Consider the following 24,604-nt stretch of genomic DNA (forward strand, 5'->3'; position numbering starts at 1 on the left):
GTCTCTGAGTTGTGAGAAGTGTGTGCCTAAGGGCAATTGAGTAACTGGGTTTATCATGGGTCTATAGGATGCTGCATGCCTACATATGTGTCTCTTTTTACCTTGAAGGATGTGTGTCCATCTGTGGTTGTTCGTTTTGTGTCCATGTACTTGTTTGATGCCTAAGAGTAATTGTGATCCTGTGTGTGTTTGTGCATATGTATGGGTCTATGGGCTGCTACATGTCTCTTTTCATGGTGAAAGTTGTACGTCTGCTGACCATCGTGGGTCCATTTGGATGTGGGTTTGTACACAGTGAAGGCTGTGGGTCTAATTGTAACTGTCCGTGCGGACTGCATGTTTAAAGGCTGAAGGGAATCTGTCTTTGCCTTTTATCCCCGGGTTATGAGAAAAATGTGTGCAGCCGTGTGACCAGAGCAAGAATGTGTTTGTCTCTCGGCCAATCTCCGTCCTCACCCAGGGCCTGCGGTCACGGTTACTTTCCAGGATGCCTTGGCACTGATTCCTAGACGGGCGGGACCTGCAGGGCCCCGCCTCCAGCCACCAGGGATAGGCAAGCCTCTCTACCCTTGGCAGTAGCGGCCGGGTGTGTGGGTGTGAGGGTGTGGGAGTGTGGGTGGGTGGCGGGCGGGGTCTAGCCCGCAGCCCCAGCCACCCTCACTCCTCCCGCCCCCCACCCCCGCAGCCGACTCCAGCCTGCTCATTGGCCGTGTCTGCAGTGACGTCGTGGGGATCGCAGACAAGAACCCTCAGCGCCCGGCGCGCGGGAGGTGTTGTCCATCACTGGGGCTTTGTTACGTCGTCGCCTCCTCACCTGGCTGCGGGCGCGTCCTGGCAGCTGCAGCCTGGAGCCGGGTGCCAGCTGCTGCGGCCGCCGCCTCCGCCATGGTGTCCCCGGTCACTGTGGTGAGTGTGTGAACGAGCGAGCCAGTGTCCGGCGCGGCCACAGCCCACCGGCCTGGGGACTGGGCTGCGGGAGGCCAAGCAGCCGGGGGCTGAGGAAGGGCAGGGATCCCGCGGCGGCCCGCGTCCCCAGGCGGGAGTCGGCGCTGTCACGGTCCGCCGCATCCCAAACCTCTGCACCCTTCCTCCGCGCGCCCCCAGCCGGTCGGAGGGAGGGAGGAAAACAGTGGGCACGTGACTCGGAAGCGTGACTTTGTTGATCGCTGTGTGTCTGGCGCGGGTCGGCTGGATCGCTGCCTGGGAGAGGAAGGGGACGGTAGCGGACCGCAGGCTTCTGCGTGGGCAGACCAGAGCGAGGCGTGGGAGAGGGCGGGGGAGAGCAGGAGGGTGACTGGGACCTCCTGGGAATCCTGTTCCAAATTTGTTTCCTCCCTTTCCTCATCTTATAGAGAAGTCTGGGGCGGTGCAGGGCACGCCTGTGAGTCTAAACAGCCTTGATAACGCGCTGGAGGAGAAGAGGTCGTTCTCTATTGACACCCCTTGTTCAGACTTTCTCACCTGAACCTTTGTCTCTCCCCCGCCCCCCTCCTCCTTCTAGTGCTGGGTTCTCTGTGACTATCAACACCTCCCCAGCTGCTACTGCTGTTTCTCCTTCTAGGAAACATGGGGCTGGGGGAGGGGTGTGGAGTAGATGCTTCCAAGGGCTGGCAGGTGGAGGCTGGGGAGATCTGGGGACTGTGAGGATAAGCCGTCCCCTCCTCTGCCCGTGTCCCTGCCCTGACCAGCCTGCATGGGGGAATCTCCATAGGAAGGAACTTAGTCATCTCTTCTCACTGTTCTCACCCCTGGCAGAGCCAGGGCAGGCTTAGACCCTGGACCCACCATCTGTCTCTTCCCAGCCTCCTTCATTACAGCCTGTTCAGTCCCAGGTAACCAGGGACTGAAGGTCTGAGAGTCTGAGTGTGTACCCAGAGCCCTGGGCTAGGCGGTTCACCCAGCCAGAGGCCTGTCACTTGGGGCAGAGCATGAGTATACCGGAAACCTCAGCTGCTCTGAATCACTCTCAGAGCCCCAGTACCAGAGGCCCAAGAAAAGGAGCTTCAGGGGATCACAGATTCAGAATATCTGCAGCAGCCCCCTGGTGCCTGCATGGCCTTGGACACAACCTTTCTTTAGCTGCCCTCCCCCCTAATCCGGCTGAGACCAAGTCAGCTGCTCTAACTTCCCCCTCTCAGTTCCTCATCTCCTCCCAGCCTGACTGCTGGCTTCTGATCAAAAGCTGGGAAGAGAACCTCTCCCTCCCCTTCCTGCCTCTCTTTCTGATGGGCCTCGAGTTGCTGTTATTCTCTGGGAAATGAGGCTGACTGACACCCTCTCCAACCCCCCAATTCCTGAGATTGCTGGTATTTCAGGGACAGTTTTCTTGCTCCTAACTCATGGGTCCATATATCTAGGCAGCATCCCTGTCTCCTCTCCTTGCCCTTGATGGTACCTTGAGGCTGGGGCAGCTGGAGTGGAGGCTGAGTTTGCAGACTGGCCAGGGAGAGAGCCTGTGGGGGCTGAGATGGTTGACGGTGCCCACACATTCCTGGCGCTCACCTGGTGTCGCTGGGCCTGTGTCCTGGCCCTACTGCTGAGGATCACGAGTTGGCCAGTTGTGGCGTCTCTGTGATTTCCTGCTGTCTCCACTCTATTCCAGACAGCTGGGGGCTGATGCTGGCAGAGAGAGGCCAAAGGGGCTTTGGGGAAGGAGAGGGAGGGGGCAGGAAGGGAGAAGCATTGGGCTGCAGGATGGGACACTATTGCAAAGTCTGTTTTCTGTGCAGTGAGTGACTATTCTGGTCCTGCCCCGGGGCCAAGAATGGATGCAACTAGCAGGGACAGGGGAGCCCTTTCTCTTCCTAATCAATTAAGCCTCAGGGTAATGATGGGCTTGTTCACACTCTGCTGGCTGCTTGGGGCAGGCCAAACTGGGTTTCTGTGTGTCAATCCTCTCTGCTTGGGCGGTGGGCCTGTCTTTGGGGTGGATGCCTGGGCTGAGGGTGCTGGCTCTGAGCCCCGCTTTGGGCTTCTGAGCTCCCACGCTCTGAGTGCTGCCCTTGTCCTATGTCCTCCAGGTGAAGAGTGAGGGACCCAAGCTAGTGCCCTTCTTCAAAGCCACTTGTGTGTATTTTGTGCTCTGGCTGCCCTCGTCCAGCCCGTCGTGGGTCAGCGCCCTCGTCAAGTGCCTGCCCATCTTCTGCCTCTGGCTCTTCCTTCTGGCCCACGGCCTGGGATTCCTGCTGGCCCACCCCAGTGCCACCCGCATCTTTGTGGGGCTCATCTTCTCTGCTCTAGGTGATGCCTTCCTCATCTGGCAGGACCAGGGCTACTTTGTGCACGGTCAGTCATCACAGTAGCTACCTGGGAGGAATCCTGGGGTTGGGGGCTAGAGGACCCTGGGGGGCCAAGGATTTGGGAAAGGGAGGTTTTTTTAAAAAACAAGAATATGGGGAATTTGAGGGGTTCTGTGGCCAAAGACTGTTGGGGCCCCTGTCGGAGGATGACCCTGCCGGTGATATGGTGATCAGTTCTGGAGTGCCACAGGAGAGTCGGGGAGGGAATCTTTGCCTTCGTGGATTTCTTCCCACCCCTGTTACTCTCAGAAGAAAGCTCCTGGGTTATCCCAAGCACTCTACTCCTACCCCCGCCTCCCGTCACTGGTTATTCGCCTGAGCTTGCCTTCAACATCCCATCATCCCCTCTCACTTTTAGGTCTGCTGATGTTTGCTGTGACCCACATGTTCTATGCCTCGGCCTTTGGCATGCGGCCACTGGCTCTTCGGACAGGTCTGGTGATGGCAGTACTGTCGGGCCTGTGCTATGCCCTCCTCTACCCATGCCTCACGGGTGCCTTCACCTACCTGGTGGGGGTCTATATGGCCCTTATCAGCTTCATGGGCTGGCGGGCTGTGGCAGGGCTACAGCTGGTTGGGACTGCCTGGCGCTGGACTGAGCTGGCGGCGGGCAGCGGTGCACTGCTCTTTATTGTCTCAGACCTGACCATCGCCCTCAACAAGTTCTGCTTTCCTGTGCCCTACTCGCGGGCCCTCATCATGTCCACCTACTACGCCGCCCAGATGCTCATCGCCCTGTCAGCTGTCGAGAGCCGGGAGCCAGTGGAAGACTACAGACTGAGCAAGGCCAAATGAGGGGCCAGGTGCTCGTCACCCCTCTCTGCTCCTGGCGCTGGGGTCCAGAACCTGGGAACCTGCAAGAGCTGGATCAGGATGGCTGAAGTACCAGCCTGGGGCAGCAGGTACCACCTGTGAAATGCACAAGTTTGAGGGGATAAGCAGCAAAAAGGATCTTTCTAGCAAAGCTAGTGGTCCAGGACAATGCTGAGAACTAAAAAGAGCCAGCTTGATGCTCCTTGCTGGAGCCAGAAGAAGATATCTCCCCACCTGTACCACCCCATCCAGACTGTCAGAGCCCCTCTGGAGGGCCATGGTGCTCATCCTCTCAACCTCCCCTACTTCTACTAGGTGGAAGAGTCTAACTCGCCCACTTCCGGTCTTTCTGATTTGCACAGAGTTGAGGGAGGAGGGGAGGAGTCTGTGCTGAGATGACCCACGTCCAGGGCTTGAAGCCCCTTTCACAGGCCGCTAGTTGGGAAGATTGGATGGGGTGGAGTCTCCCTTTCCCACATCTATCCTTGTTACTTGAACAATCTTAATCTCTAAGTGTTGGGTGGGAAGGTGAAGGGGTGTCTATCCAGGTAGGCAAGACTGGGGACTACTTTGGCCTGGGAGTTTGGGGTACCAAGGGTTCAAGTTGGTCCCATCTCTCAAAGGCCGTCCCAGAACTCAGGCCCCACACCACCACCCTCAGACCCTATCCCCAGGGCTAGGGTGAACCACGCCAAAGGAAGGGGCCAGCCTGTGTGTGCATCTGTATGTGAGTGTTTTGTGTGTAGTCTGTCTCCCAGCCTATCTGTATCTTACTCTGCCAGCTGTCTCTGACCTGCTGTGTGTCAAAGTCTTTTAGGGAGAGGGCCTCAGGGAGCTGCTGAGGGGTTGCTGAGCCTGGCTCAGAGAGCTGGGACGCCCCCCACATACACACCCACTCTCAGGTCTTTCCTCCTTGCCCCTTCTGCACTGGGAGTGAGAGGAGGGGGCTCCAGTGACACTCTAGGGTCATAAGACCCGAGGCACATTCAATGCAAGGGGAGCAAGGATGGGACAACTCCATCCTATTGCTTGTGTGAAAAAAAATAAAAAATACCCAAGGGCCATTGGCTGCTCTGCTTGTCTGCCTGTGTGGCACGTGCCTGTCTTGCAGAGGTGGGGGTGTGGGGCATGGCACCAGGGGCCCTGGATGTCCTCACAGCCTGGGTCACAGTCCTGGCCGGTGCATCTTGGCGCCAGGCTGGCTCCCTGGCTCTGTTGACACTGCTGGTTGGAGCTTGTCTCACTTGCTGGTCACGTGTGTGGGTGAGGATGTAGATCAAGAGGATGGGGGTTGGGTAGTATTTGCCACCGTCCAAACTTGACCTTGATGCACTCCCCTGTGCACAGGTGCCCAGCACCTTTGGTGACTCCTAGTTACCCAGTGTCCTCTACTGCTACCTAACTCCTCTCCTCCCCACCCCAGACCTGCCAGCTGCTCCAAGATTCCCTTCAAGCATCTCCTTTCTTCCTGGACTCTGGGCTCAGTTGAACAGCTGGGAGGAATGAGATTAGATTGTCTGGTTCATACTTTACATTTGAAGCCCTGGCAGAATAATGTGTCACCCCACTCCAGGGGCATTTGCATCTTAATGGGCAGTGCCCTGACCCAGAAGTAAAAAGGGAAGCCTTGGGTGGTGGTGAATACGCCATCAGTAGAGGGGTTGTACAGTTGTGGGGATGTGATAAAGACACTCAAGCCCCATATGGGTGTTGAATGAATCAGTGATTTTCAAACTGGGGTTTTTACAGAGATCCCTGCTAGTGGGAGCTAGCAAAAGAATAAAGTAGAGGAGGGAGGCTCAAAGACCCCCATCCTTGTTTCAGGTCCAGTAGGTTCTTAAGAATTTTTTTTTTTCAAGGAAGGGTTTTCTGCTGCAAAACATAAGTTTGAAAGCCGGCAAGCAGGCTGACCAATCCGTTCTAGCTTTCAGATGCTCTAATTCTCAAATAGTGGGAACCCCAGACACTGAAGAGGCAAGGTCCTGATCCCTTCCAACCCCTGAACTCTGAAGACACACCTACCTGGAGTGAAGAAATGGGAAGGGCAGGATGGGGAGAAAGATGCAGACTTTGCCCTCTATGCCCGGAGGGAGGGCAGGGTGCAGTGTGGCTGTGGAGGAGGGGAAGGCAAGGCGAGGCCCAGTCAGAAGGGGGCTGGTCGTTCCCCATGTGGGTGGGTTTGGACCGAGCAGGGGTCGTGGTTCTGTGTATCCCCATCCTACGCCCACGTCTATCTCCTTGGTCCCTGCTGCACACCATGGTTAGGAACAGGCACAGGCGCACTCACTCAGTTTATTGTCCCATGCCTTCACTGAATGTTTACATTGACAAGCACCACAGAGGGAACCAGGTCTCTCTCGCTGGGACCACACAGAGGATGGGCCAAGAAGCCCCACGCACATCACAGCATCCTCCTGATGCCTGGTCTGGGCTGGAGCTCACATAAGGTACTTTGATTTCTTCTGCAGACTCTCAGTGACGGAGGCTAGAATTGCCTTGTCATCTTTGTCTGAAAGAGCAAAGCAAGTATTTGTTAGTGTGAATGATGCTGGGGTAAGGGAAACTCCAAATTGCCGGACTTGCAGTCGCTATGCAGGAACCAGGGGCTGGACCCTGCCCGGAATCCTCAGTCCTTGCCAGCCCCAGTCTCCCAAGGTCAGCTGGGTGTGTGGGGCCAAGAGCTGCCAGTTATTCGGCATTTCGTATTTTGCCACGCATTGTGCCAGGAACTTCTGTGCACTATCTCATTTAATCCTCATGACAGCCCTAAGCAGTACATGGGGAAACAAGCTCAGAGTGGCTTGCCAAGGTCACATGGCTGGTGAGTGTTGGAGCCAGGGCCCTGTGCCCATGTGCTTACAACCAGAATTAAGTTGTCAGGGATCTCTCTAGCTGTGGAATGAGAGCTGGATGACTCCCACAGGGCCTTCCCTGGCCTAGTTCTGTTACACAGTTCAGCAGCCACTGTGGAGGCGTCATCTCAATGCCAGACACTTAGCTGAGTACTTGAGAGACAGAGCAACAGGACCAGGTCCTTTCCCCAGAGAAAGGCATCTATAACAGGATGAAAAAAAAGCATCTGTAACCATGGAAACCATGGACACCAATAGTGTGCCATGGAGACTTCGGAGAGTGGCAGAGGATGAGGCTGGAGAGGTAGATGGTGGGGGGGGGGTGCTTGTTGATTGTGATTTTTATCTAAAGGATCATGGGAAAGCTAGGAGGGAGTTTAAACAAAGAGGAGCAAAACAGGTCATCTTTGCATTTAGACAGTTCATGCAACTGGCTGTTTAGCTGTGAAGACAGTAGAGTGTGTAGGAAGAAACAGAATATTTCCCCTATATGTGCACCCATGAGCAGAAACATAGCACACGTATGTGCAGAGGGAGGGCTTCCCTCCACTAGGTTCCCTTCAGTGCCTCCCATCTATCCTTATCTCAGACCAGTAGTCTTCAATTTTGGTTGCACATCAGAACCACTTGCAAAATTTGTAAACATAAAGATTCCTTCCAGAACCCTGCCAGGGAGATTGTGATTGGTAAGTCTGGTTTAGGCCTGATCACTGGCGTCTTTTTCAAATGCAAGTCTAGGCCCACCAAGGGTTGCAAACTACAGACTACTGAGGGATTGCAAACTCCCAAGTCTGCAGCGGCCAGGCACATAACAAATGACATCGAGAAGATGGGACAGTGGTACGAACTATGGCCAGTTGGAGAATGTTTACACCACTCCATGTCAGATTAAATAAAAGCCTGCGCCAGCCATAGGAAAAGAGCTGATCAACGGCTCAGGAGGCTGCCATTTTGCGCCTCCGCCCCACGCGGGACACAGCCAGGCACCCTCACCGTCCCGGGCCGACCGGCGCTGCACCCTCACCGTAGACGGTGAGCGTGCAGCTGCTGCGGTCCTTGCCCAGCTCGTTCTCCACCACTACGCTGTACTCTCCGCTGTCCTTGAGTGTGCAGGTGGGGATGACGATGGTGCACACACCACTGGTGGAGTTGTACCAGAACTTGGAGTTGGCCGTGATGTTGACGTCGCCCTTGTAGAGGGTCACGGTGGGCCGTGGGTTCCCAAGGAAGGCGCAGGTCATGGTGCAGTCCTGGCCGCGCAGCACGGTGTGCGGCTTGAGCGGGGTCAGGAAGCGCGGCGCGTGGCGCCAGTCTTTCTGCTGGTACGGCTTCAGCTTGGCGCTCTGGTCCTCGGCTGCGCCCGGATGGGACACGAAGGGCGGTGAGCGCACACCGAGGCCCCCATCCATCGGGCGCCGGCTTAGTGCTCCTAAGACGCCCCGGTGACCCAGCTCAGGGAACCCTGAGGACCTGGGTTAGATTCCCACGCGCTATCAACTCTGGGGCCCGGACTTTATACTGGTTCCTAAGCTTTCCCTTCCGCCACCCCCCTACCCCCATGGGTTCCAAGACCTAAACCAGGTCCGCGGGGTTTTACGCTTTTCCAGACCCGGGCGTCCTAGACTTCTTTCCAGCCGCCAGCCTCCGGACCCGAGCTGTTATCTGGCCTTTAACTCCCCATCCAAGCTTTCCCCAACGCCCTCGCAGCCTCCACGGTCTCTGCTTTCTCCAATTTAGGCCCTCATTTCAAGATTCCCGCAGCTATCCTTACCCTTAATGCCCTCCCTCCAGGGTTTCTGGATGTCATCCCTGCTCCCTGGACTCTCCCTGAGTCCTCAGTCAGGTCCTCAGCCAGCCTCTCAGCTCCACAACCCCTCCTCACCCTCCGGCACCCCACTGTCATCCCCGCCCCCAAGGGGACCTCCCCACCCCCCCTCCGCGTTAATCCCACCCCTCAGTGTACCCCGCAGGAATCTCCTCCCCTAGGCTTCCAGGCCTCTGCTTTTCTCCCCCGGGTCCCTGATGTTAATTAACCCTTTCACCTCAGTGCTCCTCAGATTTTACCTCAAATCTTGGGTACCCCTTGCAACCCTTATTTCATGCCCGCCATCAGGGATCCCAGACGTTACCTGAACCCCCAAGTCCCCAGACTCACTCTTGTCCTTGTTGACGAGCCAGGTATCCCTGGAGTCCAGCGGGTCGCTGTCACCGATTTCGTTCCGGGCCAGCACCCGGAAGTAGTACTTCCTGCCGGGGAGCAGCCCGGTCACCGTGTACTTGTTGCTGAAGACGTGCTCGGCCACAGTGAACCAGGTGGCGGTGCTGGCATCCCGCTTCATGATGACGTAGTGGGCCTCGCTGTCCTCCTGCACGTCGGGGCTGTGGTTCCAGGTCAGAGTCACCGTGTTGGGGACCTCCTCGAACAGCTGCAGGTTTGTGGGTGGCTGCGGAAAATCTGGAAGGGTCCGAAGGTCCATCAGCCACCCTGGGGGGGCTGAAGTATCGTGCCCCCACCCCTGCTACCTGCCAAGCCCTAAGGAGGATGGGATGGGGCACCTTACCTTCTTCTAACTCTCAGGCAGCTGGGGGTCTTGGAGTCAGAAAGAACTATTTATGAAGTGTAGCTCTGCCATTTACTAGCCCTGTGAACTTTGGCAAAGTTACTTATCTTTTCTGAGACCCATTTCCTCATTTGCAAAATGAGGCTAACAATAACTATCATGGAAATGTTGCGTAAAGTGCCTGGCATGTAGGAGCTGTTCAATAAAAGTTCACCCATTCTTCTCTTGGGGGTTTAGGGCTTTATTATAAAGCTTCCAGCCGTCTCTAAGAGGCCACCCAATCTGGGGGGGCTGTTATGATTTTAATGGAGAGGGGTACAAAATGCATCAATGCAGAAGAATGTGTCACATACTCTTTGGCATAGTGATTAACGTAAATTTAATAATACACAATGTGTTAAACCTCAAAACCTACAAAGTTTCCTGCAACCTAAGATAATGAAAAGGCTCTTTCCAAAGTGTTTACTCACCACCTTTATTATTAAAATTCTAAATTATTAAAATTGGGGGGACTGAAAAATAACAGAAGGCTCATTTCAGCTGTGGTTCAAGAATTCTAATGAAGCTGGATGGCAATGACACTGTGGGACTGTGAAGCTCCCCCCAAAAGGCTTTCTCGGTGACCACATCACAAACTTTAAAAGTATTTCCAATAACATATAGGCAAATCACCCCAAGTTTTAATGGATTCCTCTCCATCTGTCCCTCCTGCCTCTTACCCATTCTCTGCTCTCTCTATGCTCACAGACCCTACTCTGCATATGCCCCGAAGCTCTCCACATATGACTGAGACTGAAACAAGGGCTGGGTCCTAGTTCAATGCCTCTGGGGCTTCAAGATACTGAGAAAAAGTGAAAACAACCCTCCGCATTAAGGCAAAGGCTGATAAAGTCTTGCTTTGTGGTGCCCAAGAAGCCTTGACTACCTTAAGGCATGACCTTACAGTGGTAGGGACTCAAGCAGCCCTAGGGAGCGTGTGCAGCGATGCCTCCCCAGGCCTCTACCTGTTGTCATACCTGCCACACGCACGTGGATGTCATGGTACGCCTCTCCGAACTCATTCTGGAGCAAGATGCGGTACACCCCTGAGTCGGAGCGCTTGGTGCTGCTGATGAGGAACTGGGAGTGGTTTTTGCTCTTGGTGATGGCCTCCCTGCCCTTGGTGGGCACGCCATCCTTCAGCCAGATCACGTTGGGTGGTGGTGAGCCCTGGGTGGTGACAGGAGATGGCACCAGGGGTCACCTGGGTGGTATTTGGGGGCAGGCCCTATCCCACTGTCCAGGAGTCTCCTGCCAGGCTCTGAGGCCAGGGGTCTGGCGAGGGGCAGAGGCAGAGACTATGACAGCTGTAGCAGCCAACTTGGTTAAGTGGTGGGCGTCTGGGGGCCAGGGTAGGACTCACAGAGAAGGCGGCGTGGATACAGAGGGCTGTCCCAGCGCGAACCACCATGTGACTTTTCAGCCGGGCACTGAGGTCAAACTTGGGAGCAGCTGAGATGGAGGAGACAGAGATGGGAGCATGGAACACTCTTTCCAGAAGACTTAGCTTTAAGCCTCCCCTCCAAAGCTTTTCCCAACCTCTTCTCCTTCATGCTCTCACTACAGGCCATACAGACATCTAGCAACCCTGTGATGCTGTGAAGCATTTATTTATTTTTTCTCATCTGTCTCCCTCTATTATTATATAAGACTCTTTAGGGCAGGTCCTGTGTTTTATTTTTTTCTAAATCCCTAACACCTCCCTTGGCACACAGTAGATACTATTCGGCACACAACGAGTGGGGTTTTTGGTTTTTGTTTTGTTTGTTTGTTTGTTTGTTTTTGGCAGGGAAGGCCCTGGGGTTATCCCTAGCTCTGTCCAGGCACAAGCATGGACGACTCTTTGTTGATCACAGCATTGCCCAGTTTTCTCCTGTGGGATGAGGTCCCAGAGAGGAAGGTGTGGAGCTAGGATGTTGGGGCCTACACTCCAGCCCTGTCTGCATCCCTCACCTGGTGGTGGCATGGCACGGACCCCCTCGTCCAGCTCCACAGGCTCCCCACACCCAGCCTCGTTCACAGCCCGGATTCGGAAGAAGTATTTCTGCCTCTCGGTGAGGCCTCCTACTGTGTAGCAGGTGCCCGAGATGGGGATCTTTGTGCACTTGGACCACTCCTTGGTGTCTTCAGCCCGCATCTCAAGGATGTAGCCAGAGGGTGGGTCTCCCTCGGCAGGCTCCAGCCAGGCCAGGGAGATGCTGGAGTTGGAGGAATCCGACACATGCAGGCCCTGCACCAGGCCCGGGGGTTCTGCATGACACAGACAACTAGTCAGCCCCCAGATTCTTCTCCACTCAACGCCATGCCCAATTCCTGCACTCAATACCCCTGAAACTTAACTTTCAACACCTCTACCTTCAACACTCACAGTTAAAACGCTCAATACCCAGGCTTTCACCTTCAACAACCTCTAAATTGAATTCTCTCAGTCTCAATACTTTCACGCTGAAGTCAAAACCCTCCAAATTCAATATACACTATACACTCAACCCCTCTGTATTCAAAACTCTAGCCTTTAGCTCAGCCCTCTGCACCACACCCATTCATGCGTGATCTCCCCTTCTCACCACCTAAGCTCAGCACCCACCCAACCACTTACCCAACACCCCTGCTCAATCCTCAAACATGCTTCTACTACCTCCCCTAACCAGACATACTCAACATTTGATAAAAACTTTTTTCCACCCACCTCCTCGCTGTCCCTGACTCTCAATCTTTATTTGCTGGCTTTCTCTTGTGTGTGAATCTTGTCCCTCTATCAGGCTGGCGGCTCCCAGAGAGTGGAGACTGTGTGATCCACTCCTGTTAGACTTTCCCGGGAAGAAATCCTCTTTCTACCTCCAATGGCTAATTCCACTATGTGTTGGGGCCTGGCAGCACCATACTCACTGACAGGGTCCTTGGCTACCACTGAGCTGGATGGCATACTAGGCTGTCCGGGGCCTGCCTTATTCACAGCTACAACTCGGAATTCATATTCTGTGTCCTCCAGGAGACCATCCACAGTGTACTTGGTGCCTGAAATGGGAATTTGAGGGGTAATGAGGCCAGGGGTGGTCCACGTGGTAGGAGACCATAGAGTGAGTAGATGTGGAAGAGGGGGTCATGAGATGCTATGAAAACCCACAAAGGAGTTGGAGGAGGGAGTATGTTCAGAGCAGCACGGGAACATGGGTCCACCCAACAAAGTCTCCCTTGGTCCCTCCTGGGCCTTTGTCCCTCGACCTCACCCTGGATGGGGTCCTTGTTGAATGGCACCCACAGGTTACTGCCTTTCTTCCTCCGCTCCACAATGTAGCCGAGCACTGGGGCTCCCCCATCTTGGGTGGGGGCGTTCCATGTGATGGTCACAGCCTCTTTGGTCACGTCAGTCACTTGGGGCTGGGAGGCAAGACCAGGGGGCTCTGTGGGAGAGAGAGAGAGGGCAGAGGTTAGGTGGGGGAGCATGTAGACAGTTGCCCACCCCATGCTGAGCTCTGGTTCCTTCCTTAAAAAAACTTAAGCCAATGATTAACTCTGGTTGCACATTAATGTCATGTGGGAAGTAAAAAAAAAAAACCCCAAAACACCACCAAAAACTAGTGTCTGGGTCCTGTGTCTTCATATTCTAATTCAGCTGGCCTAGGGTGGAGACCAGGAATCAGCATTTTTTAAGAGACCTCAAGTGATTCTAATGTGTAGCCAAGATAGAGAGCCGCCAACTTGAATTTTCCAACCTGTGGCATCCCCAGTGGCACAGTTTTTAATGTACTGTCTTGACACACAGAAACATGGAGATCAGTTGGGAGGAGTGTAGCAAGTAATTAACTAGTGATCATAATTAAAATGCCAATGTTGTCAAGGGTTTTCTTTGGAAAAAAAATTAGAGTGGATTCAAGGCTATCCCTAAAGCAACATTACTCTCCCTTGCGTATGGGATGATTTCTGGAATGGAGAAACAAGTGGAGTTATCTCCCTGGAACCGTGCACAGTTCTGGAGGTACCCACGGGAGTGTGTTGTGCATGTGATCTGACTGGAAAAAGTTGACAATTCCCGTCCAAAACGATCTTCTGCTCTTACTCTAGAAGCCATCTGTCTCGTGGGGCAGCTAGAGATGACCCTGTGGAATCTCCCACAGACCAGCACTCCTCACCGGCTGAAGGTCCCCACGGTGGCCCCTGAGGTCCCCATTGAGCACGGGGCTATCTCACTGACCAATAGGATTTCCTGCAAACACTTCCTCTGTCTCCAGCGGGTCGCTCACTCCTTCCGAATTGACGGCCAGGATACGAAACTGGTAGGCCTTCCCCTCTTCCACCTTGTTGGTGGAGAATTTGGTGACTTTGCTGTCCACCTCACCAATCTTAATCCAGGACTTCTTGCCGACTGCCTTCCGTTCCACTATGAACTGTGTTATAGGCCGCCCGCCGTTGTCCTTCGGGGCCTTCCACTTCATGTGCACACAATTACCCGAGAGCTCCAGGAACTCCACCCGGCCTTGGGGAGGCTTGGGACGGTCTAAGGACAGAAGAGAGCATCAGAATGTGTCTTTGGAGCAAAGGGCCAGAAGGGCTTCATCCCACTGGTTGGAGGTCCACCAGACTGAGACATAGCTAGATTCTGAGCTTTGCGGATCCCTTGCCCTTCCCTCTGTCACTGTTTTCCTAAGACTTGCCCAAATGTCTTGATCCCCGCCCCCCGAGATTCCTGTCCGCCTAGGAATGAGTGAACTGGACCTGAGGGACCCCCGCCTCAGCTAATTCCCACTTACCTCTTCCAGACAAGGTCTCCCCGCCTCTCAGCTTCCAGAACTCCAGTACTTTCTTTTATTACAGTTTATTTTATAATTACATGTCTGCCGGTTTTTATCCCTTTTGGGTTGAGGGACTGCTGGGGATAACTCATCCCTGTGTCCTCAGTACTGAGAACACAGAGGAGGTGCTCAGTCATACTGCCAAACTGAATTGAAACCCAATCCATCCAAACCCACAGCTTGATGGAGATGCAGGTGGAGGAGGTGATGCTGGTGTGTGTGTGTGTGTGTGTGTGTGTGTGTGTGTGTTGCATGTTGAATATGAGTTCACTAAGGCCAGCTCCTCATGGCTTTCCTTAACTTTATGTTCAGACTCATCCCAAATACCATTTCCACCCTCATTCCATCTTTCTCTCCAATTTCATTCTATCCTCAACCCTATCTCACCTCCCCTCACTCCATTTCACTTCCAACTCCAATATTCTTCGCAATGAACCTCACTTTCATCCTAAATTCCACCTCTCTTTTACCTCATTTCCACCTTACTTCCAACCACATCCTCATCTCCAAGTCAGTTACAATACTTCAGCAACATCTGAAGGTCAAGTACGTGCTGTGCACTCTGCTATAGTCTTTAAATTCACTTGAAATAGGCACTTTAAAAAAACCACCCTGTCGCAGATGAGAAGCTGAGGCTCAGGAAAGTTAATGGACTTGCCCAAGGCCACCTAGTTAGGAAGTTAGGAAATGGGCGTCTTCTGGCTGCAAAGCCAGCACTTCATTCCCATTCTCAACCCGAACTCCAGCTCTCTCCTCAGCCTGCGTGCCGCCCCCAGCCCAGCCAAGCCAGGGTCTTGGCCCACCCAGCGCGCTGAGGTGCAGCGTGGCTGTGGCGGAGCCATGGTCATTCTTGAGCTTGAGCATAATGATGCCACTGTCCTCCCGCGCGCAGTTCGAAATGGTGAGCAGCGCCTGGTCTTCCCCACGCTCCATCGACACGCGTTCCTCCTCCGTCACCTCCATGCCGTCCTTGTACCACGTCACTTTGGGCAGCGGCTTTGCCCGGAAGGGCACTTTGATGTTCGCGGTGTGGCCCACCTTCACGGTCACCGGGTGCGCGGCCAGTGCCTCCAGTGCCGATGGGTCGATGGTTGGAGGATCTGCAGGGAGGGGCGGCAGGGAAGGCTCGAAGAGCAGGGACGCGGGAGGAGCCGAGGGGTGGAGGAGGAGCCCATGGGGGATGGGGGAGGAGCTAGGAGTAGGTGGGCGGGCCAGGCGTGGTCTAGCTTTGTCCATAGTGGGCGGCGACCTTACCTGCAATAAATACCGAGGCTTCGCTCTCTGCACCCTTGGCCCTGAATGTGTACTTGCCCTCATGCTCTGGCCCCATATTGGGGAAGATAAGCTTGTGTACCGCACCCTGCTTCACGATCTGCGCGCCGGTCAAGTCCGTGATCTGCGGGGCGAGGGGCGGTCATGACTGCGAGTGTATGCCCGGTCGACCCCTTCATCCTTCATTCCCTTCCCTGGCCCCTGCCTCGGACCTCCTCAGCATCCTTCAGCCACACGCCATCCACCTTTTCGTCGTTCAGCACTACGCACAGCTCAGCCAGGCTCCCGGTGGCCGCGTGCACGTCGGACATCCCGCTCTTCACGGTGGCCAGCCGCTCTCGAGAGAAAGGGGGCAGGGGTTGGGTTAGGGTATCGGGGTGGAAATGACTTACGGAAAAAGGGCTGGTGGCATCTATCAAAATCATTTATGATGAGCAAGATGTTTGGAAATGGGCAAGTGGGTGATGGTCGGTGGGGGCATTAGAGCAGGTAGGTGGGGGGCGGTTGGGGAAAAGTCAATGGCATTGGGAAATGGCAACTGGGAATTCTGGGAGATGGTTAATGGGGGGCTGATCATCGGAGGATGGTCAGTGGGGACATAGGATGCTCAGGTGAAGAAGGGGACTAGATGGTGGCATGCAGGTGGTTAATGGAGTTGGGATATTTAGCTGGTTATGCTGTTCTGTGGGATGCCCAGCGTTTATTGGGAGTTGAGGGTGGTCAGAGTCAGTGAGGAGTGGTCAGGGATAGTGAGTAGGGGCTGGTCAGGGTCTAGGGGTGTGGGGTGACCAAGTTTGCTGGGGATGGTCAGAGTCTGGAAGTAAAGGATGGATGAAGTCAAGGGACTGGGGATAGCGTTCAAAAGATGAGGGATGGTCAGTGTCTAGGAGGTAGAGATGGTCAGAATTTGGGAGATGGGGGCGGTCAGAGTGGGGAGGTAGAATTAGATCATGGTCTGGAGGAGCATTGAAGTCAGTCAGGGGACTGATGGGTGTCCACAGTAGGAAACTGTTAGGGCTGGGGGCTTGGTCAGTGGGGACTGACAGGGTGGGCGTATACCTTCCACAGTGACTGCAGCAGTACTGCAGTATTCCATGGGGTCCCCATCCTGCATGGCCACCACAGTGTACTCGCCACTGTCACTGAGCTGTGCATCCTCGATGACCAGCTCCGCTCGCTTGCCCTCATGGTTCATGCTGTATTTGGAGCTACGCTCCAGCAGCTGTCCGTCCTTCTTCCAGCGCAGGGTCACATTCTTGGATGTCAGCTCACACTCAAGGCACGCACAACTCCTCTCTTTCACACGCACGTTCTTGAGGGTGCTCACAAACTTTATAGGGATGCCTATGGACAGACAAACAAACACTTGGTCCTGTTCCCAACCTCCTTCTCTGCAGCTAGATGCTGCCCTGCTCCTCTTCTTGACCCTAGAAACCACAGGGCCTTGTGACATGAAGTGTGTACCCGACTCACAGAGGTACCCGGCAGGGAGGGTCCCAGCTCTGCCTCTTACTTGCCAGTGACTGTATGCAGCGCATTCACTCCCTAAGTCTCACTTTCCTCATACGTAAAATGGGACAACAGCTTTCACCTCCTCACGGCACTGCAGGCAGTATCTCTAATGTCCCCTTGGAACTCCAGCCATAATTGCATTGTCTCTCTGGTGTCTATGCTATTCCCTCTCCTGAGAATGTCCTCTTCTCTTGCCCCTTCCCTGAAAACTGAATTCCTTTTTGTTTTACTTGGTAAAGCTTTGCCGTCATCTCATCATATCCTTTTTGACATTGCCACGTGGTACCTCTTCTTTGGGTTCTCACAGCCTCCATGTCTCCCTCAATCACAGCAATGATTGTTCCATGTCACTTGTGTCAAGAGTGGTTCACATGTATGACCCACCATCATGTGCAACTCTCCAAACTAGGTATAATATAAGAATGTAAGTAGTCAAGAGTGATGTGCTGTAATATATGATATTAGAGCCATAAAGGCTAATAATTTCTTGACCTGTGATCTCCCAGCCAATAGTAAGATCCTAGAGTGTCTTGACTCCTTGCTTAAGAACTTCTGTTCTAATTCCATTTCCACACCTGCTTCTCCCACTAGACTAGGAATTAGCAGAGAGAACTCTCTATCTTTCTAGTAGCCATCAAAGGGCCTTGCAAGGAGGAGATGGACAGATACATGGATGGATGGATGGATGGATGGATGGATGGATAGATGCTCACATGGAGGTTGCTGTGGCATGAAGCCCACCCCTCAAGCTCTGGCCCAAACACTCACGGTCAATAGTGAGCTGGGCCTTCTGAACCAGGTCCCCCACCTCGGCAGAGAACTCGCCACTGTCACTGAGTCTGGCATCCTTAATCTTAAGCGTGTGGGTCAAACCATCCTCAGACACAGTGATTTCATACTTTTCATCCCTCTTCAGCTCCTTTCCATTGAACTTCCACACAAAGTTGGGCACTTTCTTGGAGAGGTGGATCTCAAATACAGCTGTCTGGCGCTCCATCACCTTCATTGGCTTCATCTCTCCCAAGAACTTCAGAGGCTCATCTGCAGCAAAGAGTAGGAGGGGCATTCATTGGGCTGTATCCCTGATCCCTCCTGAGGGGCAGGATGGTGAAGGGGGGGCATAAAGACTTGGGTCCTGTAGCCCACAGTTGGGGAAAGCATCCTTCTTTCCTTCTGCTTGTGAATCCTAGAGTCTCCTCCCATAATGTTCATATGGTCTCCTCCCCAGTAATGTTAACAGCAATTTTAGAAAGAATATTTCTCTATGTGGTTTTAGATATGCACCAGGCACTATTCTAGCCATTCTGCACATATTAAAGCATTCAGGTAGACTCTACCATTATTTCCCATTTTACAGATGGGAAAACTGAGGCAAAGAGAAGTTAAATCACTTGCCCCAAATACACAGCTCGTAAGTGACAGAAGCTGGGCTTTGAACTCCAGTAGTTCAACTCCAGAAGCTGTACTCTTAACCACTATGCTACACTGCCCCACAGCACTTTATCTCTTAATCCTCTCCCTTATACCCCACGTCTCTCTCCGCCATTAACTCCCATTCCCGTGCAATCTGTGCACAGCCCCATGGTCCTTCCTCCCATGTCCCCATGGACCCCATCCTTGGATATTCCTCTGCCCTGACCCTGACTGTGTCCTCCTTGTGCTGCCTGGTGCCCACACTCTTACCCAGCACTGTGAGCTTTGCACTCATCCTCTTCTTGTCCACGGACAGGCTGTAGGTGCCTGCATCGTTCATGTTCACGTTGGTAATGACCAGCATGTACTTGGTGCCCATCTGCTTCACGTCATACTTGCCGAGGGAGTACTGGATCCTCAGTGGCTCATTATCCTGCCTCACGGAATAGGTAGAAAAGCTGATGAAGGGGTTTAGGAGGAGATTTCTAGAGGTCTCCATTCCCCAAAGCCAGCCTGAGCTGGAAGGTGCCGTATCTACCTCTTTAAGATCCTCAAACACACTCAGAGGCCCCTAAGATCTCTCTAGCCTCATCATCTGGCTCGGTGGGATCCAGGGTCTCTGCCTCTCCCGAGGCCTGAACTCTTAATATGCATGAGTTCACTAGATACTTTCTCTTAGAGGTCCATCTTCAGTGACCTGCAGGACTATCTAATCCAGCCTTTTCAGATGGGTAGACTGAGGTATGGAGAAAGGGAAGTAACTGTCTCAAATCAAACAGCAAACTGGTGGAACATCTAAGAATAAAGCCCAGCTCTCATCCAGTTTCAACCATACCAGATGGCATCCTTTTGATGGGATGGAGGAGAGGAAAGGGCTTATGGGTAATGAGAGGGTCTTGGAAGGAAAGGGGTGCAGAGGAAAAATGATATTCCAGGGTGGGCCCTTCCTAGGTGCTCTCCCCACCTTGATCCATGTCATTTTGACATTGGGGTCCTTCAGCTCCATTATGCACTCAAAGACCACCGTGGTATCCACCTTGGTCTCTCTGTCTTCCAGGGGCTTCAGAATCTGGATGGTCTGAGAGATTGTGGTAACAAAAAGGCAGGTGTCAGAGGCATCTGGAATCTGGAATCTGCCCAGACTGTGTCTCCAGTGCTGGAGGAGCCCCCTGAAGGTCTGGGGAGAAATGACTAGGCTGATTAGATAACTGTGCTCCCCGCCACCCCCCTCCCCGTACAACGAACAACTTGAAGATTTAGGGGGAAACGGGTACGATAAGGGAAGAGAAAGGAACCACCATTTGCGGAATAGTCACTATGTACCTGGGCCCATTACATAGGCCTTCTAATTCCAGTGTAGATGCTTAACAGTTATGAGTTGTTGAGTGACTAAATGAGAACACCACCACAAAAACAAATGAAAAAGGAAAGTATAATTTTCATTTTGCAGATGAAGAAGCAGGATCAGAGAGACCCCCAAGTTCACTCAGTTAATAAGGCAGTAGAACTGGACTTTGAACCCAGGTCTGTCTGACTCCAAAGTCCATGCAAATACATTAGGGAGCAGTGAAGAGAAAAGAGGTAGAAGGAGGGTGACCTGAGTTCCTTGCCTGCCCTTGCAGTAGAGAATGCCCTTGAGTACGCACGTGCGTGGTGGGGAGACCTTGCCACTGGGAGTCACACAGGCACTAGCACTTTCGGTAAGGCCCAGCCCCTGGCCTGCAGCTCCCTGCTCCCTGATGGGCACTGACCTCTACCTCCACTTTCTTCATCCCTTTGAGCTTCTTGAGCAGTCCCCGGAAGTCTGTGAAACCATACTCCATGCAGGTCTTCTCAAAGTCCTTCTTGGGCACCTGGGACAAAATCTCCAGCATCTCTTTCTCATCCTTCACCTTCTTCTGCTGCTTCTTGGGGGGAGGGGGTCCCCTGGAAGGAAGCGGGTGCCAAACTTGGACTTAGTGCCTTTCTCTGAAGACAGAGGGGGCCTCTCCCAACCACGAGATGCTCCTCCCTACTCCATGGATTCTTGGAGGCTGGGCCATTAACTCAGGGGGCTGTTGAAAGGCCTTCCAGAAGCTCTAGCCTGGAGGGTGGGGGGACCACACCCTAGGCAGAGGAGCCTCCCAGCCTCACCTCTTCCTCAACATCTTTTTGAAATTCAATTTTTCTTCACCTGAGGACAGAGAGAGGGACAGGGTCAGACAGAGGGAGTTTGGTCCCTAAGAGGAAAGGCCAGGAGAACGGGGCTGGCTCACCCTCGGTCACAAGCAAGGACACGGTGTAGATGGCGTCTGCATGGTCATTGCTTGCAATGCACTTGTAGTTGTCAGAGTCATCCGAGGTCAGTGGCTCCAGCTGGATCAGAGTCAGGCCATTAGCAGGGGAGGCGGGGAGGGAACCACAGGGGGACTGTCTGTGAGATGGGAAAGGAGGGTGTTTCTTTTGGGCTGGGGGAGGAGCTGAGTGCTGGATGTGTGTGTGGAGGATTGAGCAGCCTCTGTGATTAGGAGGTGCCAGGTAGCGGTCAGTGTGCGTGTGTCTGTTTGGAGCCTGATTCTGCATTGGATTCTCCCCCTTGGCTGTGAGCTCCTGGATGACAGGGACTTCCTCTGATTTGCAGCTTTATCTGCAGTTTCTGACGCTGGGCTGAGTACGCCTTTATTCAACACGGATTTACTCCTCTGTACCAGGTATTGGCCTGAGCCCCTGAGGAAATGGGGGTGAACAAGGCTGCCCTGGCACCTGTAGAAAGGCACTTAGGTACCAGTGGGTTCCTGGAAAGTGCTTGCCGAATGAATGACCTTGTGTAAGGAGTGGCCAGTAGGGGGGGGCGCTCTGGGGCAGCTTGTGTGTGCTGTAGGGGCTAAGGGTCCTAGAATGCACCTTCGGGAGGAGAAGGAAGCAACCATTGTCTGTGGGGAGAAGGGAGGCTCTTTGCCTTTCACAGTGGGAAGTCCGGGCAGGATGAGGAACAGGAGTAATTACAGGTCTAGGTCTCCCAGGGACCCATCCCTCCCTCTCCTCAAAGGGTCTGGAGCCAGAGGCTGCATGCAGAAGATAGCTAGACCCTAGGATGATCGGCCCTTGGCATTGCTCTTCTGGAAGGTTCCCCTGAATAGCCCAGGAACCCTCACCCTCACCTACACTCTAGGACCAGCCCCTCCCTCCGTGCCGGTCCCGCGCCAGCTCAGCCTGGCTCCGCCCACCGTGGTTTTAGCCCCTTCTAGCCACGCCCATAGCTTTGGTTTCACGTTCCTTTTGGGTTCACTCACCTTCTGGAACCTCTCTTTCTCTTCCATTTGGTCTTGCCCCCTCCTTGTTCTGGCATTGTCCTAGCTCTGCCTTACCCCGCCCCTAATTTTGGTCCCCTGCTCACTCTGGCAACCCCCCAGCTCCTGACATGGTTTCTCTTATCCTGCCCCTCCTCTAGGGCAATGACAGCCCCTTTTCCCATCTCCCAGTTCTTGGGTCTCCATTGTGGATCTCTTGTTTGCGACAGGACCTGCAGCCCATGCCAGGGGTCCCCGCCTCCGACCTTATGGGTAACTGGACCTCGCACCTTCAGCACGTGCTCCTTGTTAACGCTGTCGTAGAATATCTTGGCGGACTCCTTGATGGGGGTGCCGCTCTCTCTCTTCCAGGAGATGTTGGGTTTGGGGTTCCCCTGCACCCGGACTCGGAACATGGCTTTATCCCCTGCAGTGGGCACAGGACCTATTTTTTCCCTCTTAGCCTCCAAGCTGCACCTTCTACCTGCTCCCAGCCCTGGGCAGGGCAGGGACCCTCGGCCCGACCCAGCCAGTGATTGTGTATTGAGAGGACAATGGTGGTGGTGGTGGCGGCTGGGGCACTGGGGAGGAAAGGGAAGCACCCAGGGGCCTGGGGAGACGCGGGGAGGGACGCACCCTCGGGCGCGATGACCGGCTGAGGCTTATCCACGAACTCCGGGATGCTCTCGCCAGCAGGGATGTTGGAACTCCGGGTCACCAAGCTGAAGAACTCTGTGGTGCTGGAGGACTTCCTCGTCACGATTTCCTCTGTGGCGGCGGGCGAGAGGTCAGAATGGGCCACAGGCGGAGCTTAGCCTGGAATTGGAGGGCTGACATTTTCTTGAGGGGACGGTGGAGCATTTTAGGTTAGCGGGGGGCAGGACCAGCACTGGCCGAGAAACAAGGTCCTTAAAGAGTCGGTGGGTCATTGTGTTATGGCAAATTTCAACCACTAGGGGAGCCAACGCCTCATCCACCCCCTGGTCAATCTTTATTGGGTCAAAGCCTTGAGTTCTACTTTTTTCTGTCTTAGACGGAAACTTGTCTTTGGGATTTTATGGGCGTCTTGGGCTTCTCTTCTGGAAGTTCTGGTCCCCCAGTAGCATTAAATAGTGACCAGAGTTCTAAAGGCTGCACCTGGTCTACACATGTTTTTTTATTTGACCTTTACAATGTTTAAACAAAAAATAGCCCTACATCTAAAAACAGAGATTTCACATAAAAATGCAGACTTCTGGATCCTCAGCACTGGACTCACATTCCCATATGGTAACAGAACAGTCAGTGCGAGGGAGGTGAAGAGTGACTGTCCCTTTAGATGGACTATATCCTGTCCAGTTCACCTCAGTCTTTTTTCTGCATTTATGTTCCCTGCCTGGACACTATCGGCCAGTGGTTTTCAACGCTGGCTGCACGTCAGAATCCCCGGAGAGCTTAAAAAACCAAAAAACAAAAAACCACCAGATTTAACCCTCTGACTCACATATCGCTGTTTTTTTTCACTCCCCTCTCCCCCCACTCCTACACTAAGATGACTCTGATGCGCAGTCAGGGCTGAGAATCGCTACTATAGTCAATTGAGTTTGCAACTTCCGGTCTTGAGTCCCGGCTGTTCCACTAGCTCTGCCTCACTGGCCAGGAGGAATTGGTGTAAAGTGTTTATCTGGTCTTCACCTCTGTGCACAGAGGACTCTGAAGGACGGGGCAATGACTGGGAGGACAGGAATTCAATATCCTGGTCCCTGGCCATCTTTTAATCCCTTTCCTCTAGAGACATGACTAAAACAGTCTGTTGTGCTCTGAGACCATTTCTCAGCTTTCCCTTGGATCTGCCCTCCCCCAAGTCTGGTCCCCAAGGGCTGAGTGCCTGGAAGCTCAAGTCAGTTGTTTATGTGTTCATCTTCTCTCCACTGGCAGCTCCAGGTCTTCTCTTTCTTAAGTGAGGCAGGGCCAGCATTATTATTCATAGGTAGATAAGGTTGCTACCTCCCTAACTTCCTCCATGCCTGAAATTCTACCATCAGAGATGGTATTTGCCTATGGCTCTGATCTTAAGCAATTGAGAGTTCATCAATCACTCACACACATCCATGTGACTGATTTTTCCTAAGCTTTTTTTCTGGAGGTTGGATCTGTGGGTGAGCATCTGGCTGGCTAAGCTTTATCAAAGCACAGATTAGAAACACAGGTTGGGAAGGGCTGCTGGTGGTATCTTGGGCTCTCGAGGGGCCCAGCAGTCGCAAATACTGGAGGAAGAAAGGCTGCCCCTACCTGATTACTGACCCCCTCCTCCAGCCATCCCACTCTACTTGCCTCCCACGATCTTGGTTGTCTGGGAGAAGGTCTGCATGTCGGTGGTGGAACTGGAGAACTCCATGGACACGTGCTCCTGAAGCATCTCCTTGTGGTGAATGGTCGTCATGGTGACAGCAGGCGTGGGCACTCACCTGGGAGGACCAGGGAGAGGATGAGGCCATGAAGGACAAGGAAGGGAGCAAGAGGGAGACTCAGAGATGTTCTTATGTGTGTGTGTGGTGGGGGGGAAGGGATGGGACAGGTGGACACAGAGGGAAATGGCTGTGCACAGGGGAGGGTGAGGAGAGGTTGGGCAGCAAGCCTCTTCTCTCTGGCCTCTCTTCTCTTCCCTTAGTGTCTCCCTTTCCCTGGTTGGCTACAAGGACCAATGGGCCTGTCCCCCACTGACTAGTGCCAAACTATTCCAAGTACTTGGAGGGAGAGGAGGTAGGATTTAGACTTACCCAGCATACCCAGTAAGGCCCA

The 24,604-nt window shown here is 53.6% G+C and overlaps 2 protein-coding genes across 2 annotated transcripts; one reads left to right on the forward strand and one right to left on the reverse strand.

Moving 5' to 3' along the window:
• The first annotated feature begins 631 nt into the window (after positions 1–631).
• On the forward strand, positions 632–5,176 carry TMEM86A (transmembrane protein 86A). Its single transcript, XM_019948475.3, has 3 exons — positions 632–906; positions 3,021–3,285; positions 3,658–5,176. The coding sequence occupies exons 1-3, from the start codon at positions 886–888 to the stop codon at positions 4,092–4,094; spliced, it is 723 nt and encodes a 240-aa protein (XP_019804034.1). The 5' UTR covers positions 632–885; the 3' UTR covers positions 4,095–5,176.
• Positions 5,177–6,417: 1,241 nt separating this feature from the next.
• On the reverse strand, positions 6,418–24,245 carry IGSF22 (immunoglobulin superfamily member 22). Its single transcript, XM_033862616.1, has 22 exons — positions 24,137–24,245; positions 22,460–22,591; positions 22,114–22,250; positions 20,810–20,909; positions 20,688–20,727; positions 20,306–20,480; positions 19,519–19,632; positions 18,825–18,987; positions 17,910–18,182; positions 16,689–16,973; positions 15,842–15,966; positions 15,612–15,753; positions 15,161–15,457; positions 13,760–14,062; positions 12,795–12,968; positions 12,454–12,582; positions 11,518–11,814; positions 10,928–11,016; positions 10,542–10,734; positions 9,120–9,419; positions 7,989–8,318; positions 6,418–6,621 (listed from the first exon to the last, which is right to left on the reverse strand). The coding sequence occupies exons 1-22, from the start codon at positions 24,243–24,245 to the stop codon at positions 6,551–6,553; spliced, it is 3,978 nt and encodes a 1,325-aa protein (XP_033718507.1). The 3' UTR covers positions 6,418–6,550.
• Between the last annotated feature and the right edge of the window lie 359 nt (positions 24,246–24,604).

Source organism: Tursiops truncatus, chromosome 8 (assembly GCF_011762595.2).
Source record: "Tursiops truncatus isolate mTurTru1 chromosome 8, mTurTru1.mat.Y, whole genome shotgun sequence".
In the NCBI taxonomy this organism is placed as follows: domain Eukaryota; kingdom Metazoa; phylum Chordata; class Mammalia; order Artiodactyla; family Delphinidae; genus Tursiops; species Tursiops truncatus.